This window comes from Bombus fervidus, chromosome 11 (assembly GCF_041682495.2).
Source record: "Bombus fervidus isolate BK054 chromosome 11, iyBomFerv1, whole genome shotgun sequence".
In the NCBI taxonomy this organism is placed as follows: Eukaryota; Metazoa; Arthropoda; class Insecta; order Hymenoptera; family Apidae; genus Bombus; species Bombus fervidus.
The window spans coordinates 6,698,148-6,711,706 of NC_091527.1; the positions used below are offsets into that span (position 1 = coordinate 6,698,148).

The 13,559-nt window shown below is 40.7% G+C and overlaps 1 protein-coding gene across 3 annotated transcripts in view; it reads left to right on the forward strand.

Moving 5' to 3' along the window:
• Positions 1–12,701, forward strand: part of LOC139992164 (uncharacterized) — a 169,141-nt gene extending 156,440 nt beyond the window's left edge. For 2 of the 3 annotated variants that reach the window (XM_072012765.1, XM_072012767.1), the window contains 4 exons: positions 609–702; positions 3,726–4,292; positions 4,917–7,075; positions 8,955–12,701. In XM_072012765.1, coding sequence (XP_071868866.1) covers positions 609–702; positions 3,726–4,292; positions 4,917–7,075; positions 8,955–9,104 — 2,970 coding nt within the window. In that variant the 3' untranslated portion in view covers positions 9,105–12,701. The remainder of the gene's footprint in view (positions 1–608; positions 703–3,725; positions 4,293–4,916; positions 7,076–8,954) is intronic. The other variant, XM_072012766.1, reaches the window with a different exon arrangement.
• The last annotated feature ends 858 nt before the right edge of the window (positions 12,702–13,559 follow it).

Genomic DNA, 13,559 nt, shown 5'->3' on the forward strand with positions numbered 1-13,559 from the left:
ATTAAACAATCAGAATTTGGTATTTATGCAAGGTTTACCCAGTATATATACATAGGAAAAATTTGCTGAAACTAATTTCAGGCGTTGCAGTAATGTAATGTAGTAAACTAATTACGTATTGATTTTCACGTATACATGTAAAGTTGTACGAGTAATATGCATTAGTTCTTATGTACGCATGCAAGATTTATACAGTATGAGATCTATTTAGTATTAGATATTATTTCCATTGAATTATTGAATGTTAACAAATTTGAATGTACAAACATAACAAGGATTTGTTGAAACTATTTGCATAAATTAAACTAGCGATGTTCCACTTTTAACAATTGTCTATGCTAAATTCTATTTAAAAAATTTAAGGTGAATTAAATAGAAAAGCCCAAGAAGACCATTTATACGACATAAAACCATTTATACCATGTAGAAAGGAAGACACGACAGATATAGCCGATAAAACTAATAATTTAATATAATTGTCCTAACATTTACAAACAAGAGCGCATGCATCTTTATGTCTGCTACTCTATGTCTGCTCGTTCTATTACTTTCTCTCTCATATTCTATAGTTGATGGGATAATTTAATTATCGTTGCATTGTTGGGTAGGCTCGAGAAGACGCTCTGGTGGAGAACTTGTTGGAACTTTTGGTGAAGATAGCTGAGAATCCAAGCCGATGGGAGCGGGTGCAGAAACTGCTTGGTAAGTAACGCTTTGGGTGTCTCGAGGGCAAGAAGCTGAAAAGCACCTAGGCGAAGGAATTCCGCGGCAGAATAGTTTGAAATTGGTATTTGGGTGAATAGTTCGGTCCTCGTTAACCCTTCATCGAAGAGGCACACCTGCATCGGCGATCGTCGTTAGCCCTTCTACAAGCTTCCAACGAAGATTCGCGAGTGTAGCGAAATTCAGTTGTTTGCACGATCACGAGTAGCGTTAAAGCAAAGCGGAAGTGATTCGAACCCGGTTCATCGATTGAATGTTTACTCGTGAGGCGACAAGGGACGATGATCGGGCAAGTTTCGCAACAAAGTTGCGTCTCCAGACTTTATTACAAACGTGCTCGTGGTCTCCCGAAGAAGAAGAAACCTGTTGCGACTCTCGATGAACTTCCCCGGTTAATTATCGTTTAAGACGCGTCTTGTATCTAGCAACAGGGAATAAGGGTAAAGGAGTTGTGTCGTCAATGAAACCATTGAAATGTGAGATGAGTGGTTGCCAAACCTTATCATGGATCGTTTATCATGTATCGTTTATTAAGGATTGTCGTTCGTTAGCTATGTAAACAAAAGTCATGTAGAAAGATATTATCTTCTTGACAAATTCAATTAATTTCATTTCCTTCTATAGAAATATATGTCAATACTTCTTGTATCATTTAGTGGTAGTAGAAGATTTGTAGGTTTGTAATCGGGATGATACAAGTATCTCTACACCAAAGCAACGAAGATGAAGCGAAAGATACATCGAATCTTAACTTATACGACGCTTCATGTAATGTATATGAAATTTATAAGAAGTAATTCTATGTGTAAAAGCCACAGTTTTTGACTATGACAGTTCCAAATAGCCCTAAGTTACACGGTTATAGCTGACAACAAAAATAGACGCAAGATCAATCCACTTTCTCGAAAGAAATTAAAACGCAAAGAAGCTAAGCTCTGCTTTCTATTCGTGCGACACGAAGTCTCATAATATGATAGGTCTATTTCGTGCTTCGTTCGTGGTATTCAATTTCAGAATAAAAACAGAGGACTATCCTTCTGTAAGAAGCCATTCCCGAGTAAATAGATTTCAGTAGAAACAGTTGCAAGGTGTTCTCGTCCAGTTAAGCTATTAAAAGGAAAAAGTTGTCGCAAAAGGGAAGACTCTCGCTACTAATCGCGTTCGAGTTGACCAAGGAGAATCCAATAAAGTCTCACAATAGGTCGATTAGACGAAATAGTGTTTGCATTATTGCCCGGTGTAATTGCCTCCCGACAATTAGTCGATCTGTATAACGTGGAAATCAATGTAATTCGCCCGCGGGAAATCCTCTCCGTTTGGATTTTCCCTTTTCTCTTCGTCCGCTTCCACCGACTCTTTTTCACCCACCGCCACACCCCCGAGTCTCACTCATTCGATTACTTCCTGGCACGCGAACAATACGTTAACCCATTTCACGCCACGATGTACTCTTGCCATTTCGCGTTGCTTCGACGAGATTACCCGGAAACAAAGGGAATGAATTCGAATGAAGTCGAATTGAACCGTGAATGGATTTTCTTGACCGTACCGAGTCAATGCCATTTGTGAAACAAATTTTTCACAACTGGTACTATAGAAACAAGCAGAACGAATTGTAGGATGCTGAACTTTTGTCAGTTACAAACAAAAGAAATAGTTTATCATTTTCAACATTAGAAACGTAATTTATGAACGTAAAAGAATTTTATTTAAATACATCGAATCGTCTACGGTGAAATTAAAACAGCGCAACTTCTTATCCGATGAATAGATTTCAAGATAAAAATTCCTAAGTGAAGTATAAAAGTGGACAAAAAGGGCAGAATTCGGAGCTTAAACAATTTCGAAACCGGCAAAATCACCCCTAATTTCACGTGCACTACACGAGTAACGACCCATAACCAAATGCAGTTTCTCCTCAAATACTAGTTTAATTATAATTATCAAATTCATACGTAGCCGATATTAAAAAGCTACAACTCAAACACTTCCAACGTAATTTACTCGATTCACCGTACACACCATGCTCTATGGCTTCTTTTTCCACAAAGCTTCTCAACTTTTTCAAATATATATTTAAACGAAATTCAACAATTCCTGTCACCTTATCAAAAGGAGAGAGCGAAGAGATTTAAAAACGGATTAGAGTCAAAGAGTTCCAGCGGTTTCTTTCGAAATGACCATATGCAAAATCCGTCTCTTAATTTCCTAACTAACGCGTGACGCATGGTGGGGCAGTGTATACGGAGACAGTGAATAATCCAGGAACAAGTTAGTCCGTGCATCGGAGCCAGGGCAAGCAGTAGGTAAAGCGCTTTGCGCGCGAAACCATCTTAATCTCCATTACAGGAACAATGCCGCTTTAATAATGGCCATTTGCTCGCGCTGATGGATGAGCGCCGCCTGCGGGAGAACTCGGTTCGAGTGGACATATCGCGATGTGCTTTTTATGAGAAATAAATCGACGTTGCTCGACGCTGCTCGCCTCTGCAGATGGAAAACCTACCTACGCGAATATACCGCGCGTTCCAGAGACAAAATTTTCCTACCGCAAAGATCGTTTGACCATATTTTACATTCATACCTTAAACCTTTACATATAGCTAACGTCAATGATATTAAAATTTTTATCGACTTTGAGATGCTGGAATCGTTTATCAGCAACTGACGTTTTAGCCTTTGAATATAGTAAAATAAATAAGATACTTTATGACTACTTCACTCTACAAATAATTATAATCTTGATGCTGTACTATACTTTTCTCTACAAAATAAATATTTGTTTGTATGTTAGCGTAATCCATAAATATTTATGAGTGAACGTTCGTAGAAAGCTGTATCTCAAAACCGCTTATTGATTATCGTACTTCGCTTTAGCATTTTTTGCGTTTGAAGGGAACGATTTATATGAAGATACACGTAATTAAAGGATTAAACTTAGCCATTTTAATCGAAGGAACCTGCACACCGTAAAAATGACGTTATTTTGCTTCTATCGACAGCAAACACCGAGAACGAGCTGAAACTGTCTAGAAACGAGTTGGATCCAGCAGCGAAACGCAGCTACGAGTCCACTTCGACTCTATTTCCAACCACTTCGGAATCCTCAAACGACTCGAGGAAGTCGCGGAAGAAGTTGAAGAAGAAGAAGAAACCGAAGCACCGTTTCTCCACGACCACTTTAACATCTGTACCGGCAACGCCTCCGTTGTTAACCACCACAGAGACACCCTGGCAAACGACGCCGGTTCACTGGCGTCTGGTAGCAGAAAGACTCTTTGGCCCACCCTGGCAACAAGATCTGCAGAGTGAAACCGAAAAAACCACAAGTCCGCGTTACTCTGTTCCACAGAGTTCCAGAAGCTTGCCTTCCATCAGAGAGTTGATCGAACAGAACAAGTCGAAAAGCAACACCAAGTCTTTTCCTTTCGATAGAAATCCAATTCTAGCGAACGAAGTTGGTGAACTTGGCAATCAAAGGCAGATGCGGTTTGGCAAGATTGGAACTCGTCAGCCTGGTCACGTTCAGCCGCATAGGGAGTTCACAAACGTGTACGACAGGCCTACAGGTGGGTTCCAAGGTTAAATCAGGCCATTTTTGCGCGTTTCTTTACAGAGCGATGGAAAATAAAGTTTCGCGATGCAACGTTCAACCTTTTCACATACTACGTCGCTTATACAAAGAAGCAGCGCGTCGCGTTTATTTTATTTTCTATGTTACAATTTAGAATTAAACAATTTTTAACATTTAGTGAATCTTATTTTCACACAGTGGATAAAATTCTTCGACAAATAGAAATTAATTAACTATAAATATATCTGTTTTCAATTTTTTTTAAATTGGTCTCAAACTTTAATGCATTACGTCTTCTTTATAAAACTATTCGAAAAAATCACTCCTTATTATCGATAATGAATAAAAAAGAAGTTTCTCACAGGTTACTAGAAAATTCAAAGTATTAAGATTTTTAAACGCGGCAGAATCGCTTACGCCAGATTCGATTCGACGAATTGCATTTTTCGATTCAACGTCCAAGATATTCGGTGGTCTTTTGCATCGCTCTGTATCAACAAATCTTCCAGACAGTTTGCAAACTAGTAAGCAAAGTCGATTTCATCGCATTTTAAACAAAAAGTTTCGAATGCCTTTAACCAGTTATTTCGAAAGTGCTGGAGCGTGTTCGATCTTTCAGACCCGGGACGTGTTCCAGACTACGACATACCGGAAACGTACCACCGACTACGATACAATCAGCTGTCACCGGCGTCGCGAGAGTTTCTAGGAAGACGCGAGGAGGGCTACCAAGGCGACTTCAATGTGCAGTCTGATGGATTTTCTACCGATCAGGAGTACGAGCCGAGATCTCGAGATTTCGCGTTGAGCAAAAGTTGGCCGGATCTGTCGTACGGGTACAATCCACCCTGGAGACCCGAGGAACGTCCTCTATTGCCTATTTCGTCTGAGAAATGGTCTTGGAGGCAACCTTCGAACAACGCCAAGTATTGGTCGCAACGTGACAGCTTTTTACCGGTTGAACAGAATTATTGGTCCATCTTAGACAACGAAGAAGGCGTTGAACAGGAAGCTGAAGCCGAGAAAATGTGGCAACAGCAACGAGCTCAACATTCATGGAACAGGGACAGATCTAACTGGCCAGTGGAAAAACCTGTGAAAGTTGCGCCTTCGTGGCAACAAGGAGAAAGACCCATGAAACTATACGATCGAGATCAGGCAAACAGCGTGTGGGAGAAAGGTAAAAATCGATCTGAACCTAATAAATCGTCCATGAAACAGGAGAGCAAAGAGAAAGTCGTGTTACCTCAAATAACTATGAAAACCTGGAACAGCTTAACCTCTGATCCAGCTACATGGCCTCATAAGCTTCCTGGTGCTAAGCCGTGGCCGAAGGACGAGAATGGGAAGTCGTACAACCCGAACGCCGATTTGGTAAAGAAACTGGGCTTAGACAAGCAGAATAACGGTGCTTGGTCGAAGGAAGAAGCCGAGAAATCAAACGGAGAAAGAAAACAGAAGGACGAGAAACAGAGCAGGTTGTTCTCGTCGAAGGAGTTCTCGAAGGAAGAGAAGCTGCCTCAGACGGAAGCTTCCAGGTACAAATCTAACGACGATAGGAGCAATTTCAGCGACTATAAGACGAGATCCGGCGAGTCGCTGAAATCATGGACGATGCTGTCGGATTCGAAAAATTCTAAGGATTGGATGAAGACTGAGAATATGCAAGGAGATGATTCTGGCGCTTGGAGAAGGAAATACGAAGGAAAAAACTCGTGGACGGATGAAGCTGCTTTGCCCAAGATCCAATCGGTGGGTGCCTGGGTAATGGCGGCCGACCAATCTACTTGGAAGCCGTACCAGATCAAAGCGATGGAACCTTCCGATGAGAATACTTCTCGAAGGTGGAGCAAACCTCTCGGGAGAACGAACACCGAGGCCAAGTGGACGAGTAAGGGATCTTGGCCTGAAAAAGCCAACGACTCGTGGATGGACAAATCCAGTATAACTCTCTGGCCCGACAAGACGAACGTGCCTGAAATTTGGTCCGAGAAACCGAACAAACCAGGCTCGTGGTTCGCGAAAACGAAAGACAACGCTTGGGCGTCCAAGGGCAGCAACTCTGACTCCTGGAAGGTGAAAGGAGGAGAGTGGTTAGCCAAGCCAGAATCTACCTCTTGGATATCTAAAATGGGGGACAAGAATTCGTGGGCGACGAGAAGTGGCTCGTGGTCGACGAAATCCAACGAATCTTGGACGTCCAAGACGAACGACAACGGGTCCAAGTTCAACGAAGATTCGTGGCCTGTGAAAGTCAAAGAGGAAGATTCTGGGGATGCTTGGCCAAAAAAATCCAACGAGCAGAATGGTTGGAACGGGAAGGGCAACGAGCTCTCTCCGTGGCAGCAGAAAATCAACGATGAGTGGAATTATGGCAAAACGAGTTCGACAGGCACGTGGCCCACGAAATGGAAGCAATTCGCCTATCATAGGGTAACAGCCATGCCGATCTCCAAACCAGGTACCACAGCCGACGCAACCTCGTCGAAGTCAAAAAACGCGTTCGTCGCGGTGTCCGCGGTTTCTTCACCCAAGTACACCGGAAACGAATGGAGAAAGAACGAAGAAGACCCAAGGAACGAAAACGGTCACGCGGACGAAGCGGAACGAACGGCTAATCAACTCCAAGTGGGCCTGGAGCGACCTATTTATGCGTGGAAGAAGGATCCTGGGCTACGAGGCGGTTCGACGAAAAGCAATAGTAGCGACCCGCTGGAGAACCAGCTGGAAGCACTCAGGCAAATTGACTTCTGGCCCTACAAAGAGAACGAGGCCGAGGTGAGCTCGATTTGCGTTTTATTAAATTTCCCGCGCCACTCTGCCAGCCGTCCTCGATTGCCGCGCTTTCCGCGATTCGATCGAAAATTAGCGGAGGAATGTGACCAACTAATTTCAAGATGGTACCTTGTACCACTTGCATATATTTAGATTGGAGACAAAAATATAGAGATAAAATCAGGTGAATAAAACTAAAGTTTTTAAGTAATCCTAACGATATGATGAAACAGATAATTTCAATATCGATATTTTATTCTAAACAATGTCGGTGAATACATGGTATTAATAAAACTTTTTTTTTATGACTTTCTAGCAACGTCTAAAATTTCTTGACGGTTAATCAGATATAATAGAATAATCTCCGACCAATTTTAGCTCTGTTAAAAAATTATTTCCATCAGAGTTTTCGTATTTCGTGTCTTGAAATAAATTTGGTCGTAATAAACTTTCGTGCTCAATGAAGCTGCATTTATTGCTCTATACTGGAAGAAACGTTCTACACACGCTATCAACCCAGGTATAAAGTATTTTCACACAGCGATCAAACGTGGCGAGTTAACCTCGCTTGTCACAAAGCAAACGATCTTCATGAAAATTTATTTCTCCTAGTTGTGAATAAAACTCGGTCAGATATATAAAACCGAGATTGTACGGGAGGCGATAAAGACGTGGAGGACGCAGCAAGTTGCAAAGACCGAAGCCATGGAACGCAATTACAATGGGCAAATAAACGGTCTGAGGAATTTAAGCGAGTCAAACAACGGGAGCCATTCTTCCTCTGCTTTTTAACGAACGGGCACCGGTCGAGTACGATAAAACGAAGATCGTGATCGGGCTATGCTATTTAAGAGGAAGCCGAAAGACACTCGAATTGGAAGTAATCCCGAGGCATCGCGACGCTTTTACGTGCCGCAATTTCCGGGATCCGTTGACGAGAACGTGCTTGGACTCGGTTGACCCCACCGACCGGAAGTGAGCGATGCCTTCCTTCCGGCGCGGATCTTACGTGATCCCTGGTCTGATTGCGAAAGTTCGCCGCGGCGGGGCGTGCCGAATATAAAGTTTCGCGCCGTTCCTTTCCGATCCGGACATTCCTGACTGGAACAACTGGATCACGTCCATCTATTGACTAAAAGAAAACGAATAGGCCAGGAGTTCCTTAAATCGATTCCCTTTCTGCTTTCCAAGGAAGATTACCAAGATTAATAAGCATGGATGATCGAAGAGGTTGCTATGTCGTGTCATCGTTGGCTTAGTAAATCGATTGACAGGATCTTTCGAGCTTATGCAAATCTAAGAATTCTTTAAGAATCCTCTAAAAATCCCCTAAGAATTCTCTAAAAATCCCCTAAGAATCCTCTAAGAATCCTCTAAGAATCCAGTAAGGATCATGTACGCGAGAATGGTGCTTCAAGTGATAGAGATAGAGGTAGAGGTGGAAGTGGAGAGTAACGGATTTGGAAAATTTGTTTCCATTTAATAAACAGCGTTTGTCGAGGGAAGGGTAGAAAATGTCAATACCGTGAGAAAACAGATAATGGAATTACGGTATAAGGTCTTCGTATCTCACGTATTTTCACAATGGAGGAGTCTCAAATCTCGTCATCATTTTGATATTGCATTAGGAATAGTATTATATTACATTGCACATTATTTACGTCACTTAATTTTATCTCATTACATAGATATTATATTATCGCATAATTTTCGCTGATATGTTCTTGTTCATTCATTTCGTTAATAACTACATTTATCTAATTGTATTACGATACACCCTTCAACGTAAAATCTAACTTGCTTAATCAAATAAGTTCCTAATCTCTAATTATGTTTCGCAAGATAAATATTCCACTTTATAAAATTTCTCTTTCGTTCGCAGAAGAGACTAGCGTCAACGAGTGCGACCACGGAGATAACGTCCCAGACCCCAACCAACACCTCCACGACGACCACGATGCACCGCCGAGGTGGCGTGATCACGGTGAACGGCCTGATGGAAACAAATCGACGGACCATCTCGATGAAATAGATCGAAGCTTTACCATAGATCCTTGATCTCGTCCAATGGGTACCAGTCTGTTCAGTCGACAATAGGCTACGCGAAGTCTCCGAGCAATTTCCAACGACTCTCTGGCCCCTTGCCAAGATGCACCAAAGTCTGCAAAGCCGTCTACTACGAGCAGCGCTATTCTTTGATTTACAGTTTAATCGATAACATATCATCGATCGATTATAGATAGCTATTTTTCATCTCTTACGATTCTGTCATTTGTGCTAGCGATTTTGTTACTTTTACGTTCATTCTGTTTGTTACTTTTTTCTATATCCTTTCTCCTTCCTTTCTTCTTTTGTTCTGTGTTCGTTTACTAGTTTTTGAAGAGAACTTGTATCATATGATGTAGACTCTCGTTGAATCTTGATGACTCTTGTGTGCCATATTTATCGAGTGTACGCGGGCGTGTAAAAAAAGATCAATAGCTCGAGAAAAGTTACTTTAGAAGAGGAACAGAAGATCCACTTTAAAACAGCCTTTTTTCTTGTACACTGCACAAGCTCTTATTCTTTTTTTGCAAAAAAAGTCCAACTTCTAAACCCTTTTCCCAGTTTTCTCGGTGGCCATCAACCGACGAAATCGATCTACAGCGATTCTCGAATTTCCAAACTTCGTGTTCGCTGGCTCTTATTGAAAGCCCTCTTCTTTTCCTATTCCTCTTTTTTTTGTTTTTTTTTTTTTCCCTTTATTTAGCTTGGATTTCCGGAAGCAATTTTCTCAATAGCAGTATTCACCCCCAAACCTCTCATCTTCTTGAATTTTATTTTTATTTCAACTCCTTGAAACCGGTGAAGAGAATGAATCCTAAAACTCAAGATGAAAGTCTTGAAAGAGAAAGATTTTCTATGGAAGTTTCCTTCCACAAAAATCGGACGCAAAGTTCGAAGTATGCGCGCAAACTCGGTTGTTCAAGAAACAGGAAACTGTATCCATATTTAACTTCGAATAATTCGAGCGCAAAATTCAATATTGAATCTTCACGATCTGGTACGTTATACTATTCGATAATTAAATATTTCTCCAAGTTCTCTTCTTGGCGTAAACTCAGCCATTTATAAAACAAGACTACATGCATCTTTCACTAAAATTCACCGTAGATTGAATTTAACGATCTAATATTATGTATCGATCGATAGCTGAAACATTTCGAAATTATTTAAAGAACAAACTCCACCATTTCACGAACAAACTATGTGCATATTGAGATACTTCGAGTGCAAAATTTAATGTCGGATCTTTGGAATCTAGTACCTTTTATCCAAATTTTTTTCCAAATTTTCCGACAGAAATGGAAAAAAAGCAACTTAAGATCGTACATGCCTGCGTATGCGCGTTACCAATATCGGATTCATGGAAAACTATTCTAGTCTAAGGCGCTAAAGTTATCGCGGAGATTAATTAGTTACTACATATTCGAAGTTACTTATCGAAGATGTTTAAGCTGTTCGAAGTTGTTGAGAAATGTGCAGTAAATTGACACTATCCGGTATACCAGAAGTGAGGCTAACGTAAGAGCTTTTACGCTTTCGCAACCAAACGCGAACTGTAACTTCGCTGCGCAGAGAGTTTAGTAGGAAATCGAGCGAATATTTTTTCTACGGGACTGCAATTGTCGGTGACGGCCTAACGCCGTTCAATTCCAGGAAACTGTTCAACCCTTCGAGTGCCCTTAACGCATCGTAAGTTGATTCCTCTTGTCTGTTAGGGTAAAAAGTGAAAAGTTGAAAAACGACGGCACGATTGTAAAAATATTACGATTTGAAAATGTCTAGAACGATCTTGAGAGGAAATAGGAGCGTCGAGACTTTTAGCACGTTAAGTCGGCCACATTTCTTCGTTCGTCTATCGTAAGTGGCGTTCAGAATAAGCAGGCAAGAAGAATCCATGACAATATTTGATAAGTGGCATTAAAAGAATGGAAGAAATAATTGCAAAAACTGGTGTCGTAAAGCTGGAGAATCGATACTATGAAAAACGTGAAACTCGAACGCGTTATCTATTGTAAAATAAAACAGAAGATCGTTGTTGGATCTTGCTCTAAGATTCTATGGTTTCGCGGCACCTTACAACCCCTCTGCGGCCTTTCAGCGCCTCGATATGTTTCTCGAACGTAATTGGCGAGACACGAAATGGTTTTGTCTCAATAATTTTCTTATTAACTCGAGAGTAGAATAACGTAAGTAACGTGATGGTTCGGAGAAAAAAATTGACACGGTCTTCCCGTGACATTTAAGATCTTAAGAGCTTGAAATGATACTGTGTATAGTATCGGAAGAAAATGCAAATCCTTCGAAATAAATTTCCCAACGAAAAGGGCAGTACTGTGTTAAAGCGTCGCCTTCGATTTACATATCATTTATATTGAATTTCATTTAACGTCGGCAAAACTTGCTCAGCGAGTCAGCTCCAAGAGCTGCGAAGCTGTTGAACCGTAGAGGGTGAGCTCTCCGCTACCGTATCGATTGGAAAGACGAGCGAATGAACGAAGAAAGAAATTAGCAGGAAATCGAGCCCGTGGCATATCGCGTGGAGTGATAATTCTTACGTAGGACCAGAGACTGTGCGTCGATGTGTACATAGAATGCGTTCAATTAGTTTTATTCGTCATTGTTAAAAAGAAGACAGGTAAATAGATAACGTTCCATTCCGAACTACCGCGTGCTTTTATCAAAAATTTCGCCCCGAATTGATGAGAATGGAGGGAGGATCGCGAGAGCCGCTTTTTAACAGAGACGTAAATATTCTTGAAAATGGAGCACTATCGATGAGTGCTTGTTTGAAATTTAGGCAAAGTCCATACGAATTTGAAAATCGGTCTTATACTAGTTCGAATTATTTATCGATTCGTCGCGAATAGTTGTCCATCAACTGTCCTCGGCCGCGTCGTCGGCTTGTTTTTCCGCACGGAACACGGCCGTAAATGCTGTAAATATCCCGATTCACGGTCTCACGGTTTGATCGAACGTTCCCTGATCGTCGCGCGTTACATTTCGAATTCAAAAGATTCATCAATCGCACGAAAAGAGAAAGAAAAAAAAGGTGAAATTAGAAAATAGAAGAACAGAGAATATGTCGAATGAATCGAATTAAATTTCTACGCTCCGAAACTAGTCGTTCGAATTCTATTAATGAATTGACGAGTTACGTACAGTGCGTATGGCTGCGATATTTGAGACATCGTGTAGAAACGTGTTCTTATTGTTCTTGTTCGACTACTCGCCTGTCGGGTAATGTTTTATTCAGAAAAAGAAAACAGACTCGTGGACAAGAGAAACGCGAAAACGTCGTTCGAATGAAAGATTGAAACGCGCAGAAAGATGAAACGCAGTATGAATCCGAAGTAAAGGAGCTAGTGCAACCGGAAGAGAAGTATAGATACGCACACACGCATACACAGTTGTACGCACACGACAGAGAGGAATAGAAGGAATGTCGTAAGGGTACGCTGATATATCTCCTCGAATTTTCAGAATTCATGGAAATTCATGTACCTTTATAGGATCCTCTGTATCTACCCGTACGTAGGATGATATCGATTTAAGGAAAATGAGAGAATAAATGTCGTACGTTGTATATTTGCCTCGGTGTATTTTCTTCGTCATCCTGTCCTAGACCAATGCTTATTTCACCCTGAATTTGCGTTATTTCGTGGCTTTTGTTACCCAAATGCAACACGGACCTCTATGTTATCGACAAACGATAGTTTCCTCAGACCACGGACGAAGACTCTTCTACGTTACTTGATAATTAAGATTGCTACTTTACCGATACCTTCGCGCGGAACTTATTTGAAAATTAAGTCAATTTTCAAACAGATCATCCTCTTGGTGTGTGTTTGCAAAATATTCAATCTCGTAATCGTAGCGCAAAACGTACAACGAAAAAGGAACGCGAAAGATTAGCTAATTATACACTTAATTAACAATATACTTTATTTAGATCAACACACATCAACATTGTTAGGAAACAACGCTTTCAAGCAGCCTTAATAAGTATGTTCCTATCTAACCAAATACCTACTTATATGTACCAAGATTTTACTCTAAAAGATCTACCTACCATATATTTATATTAGCTTAAAAATATTCTATCTAATCATAAATTTAGTTCATCTAAAATACATCTTATCTAACTCTAATTCAATGTGTCCCTCAAAAAGTTAAAGATCTTCACATATCCTGCCTACAGAAGTATGTAAATACAATGAAGAAAAAAAGAAATGCATCACTACATTAAATACGATTCTGCTTCCGGTGATATCACAATGGTGAAACAAACTCCAAGTTCAAAGATTTCAGTAAAATTCTCTGAGACATAGATCATACCAATAGATGAGTTTAGATACCTAATTCTTTTAACCACAACAGGTACCTAAAACGAGAACGCGAACATACTTCCACAATTTCAGTGGAAGAATTTTGAGGATTTTAA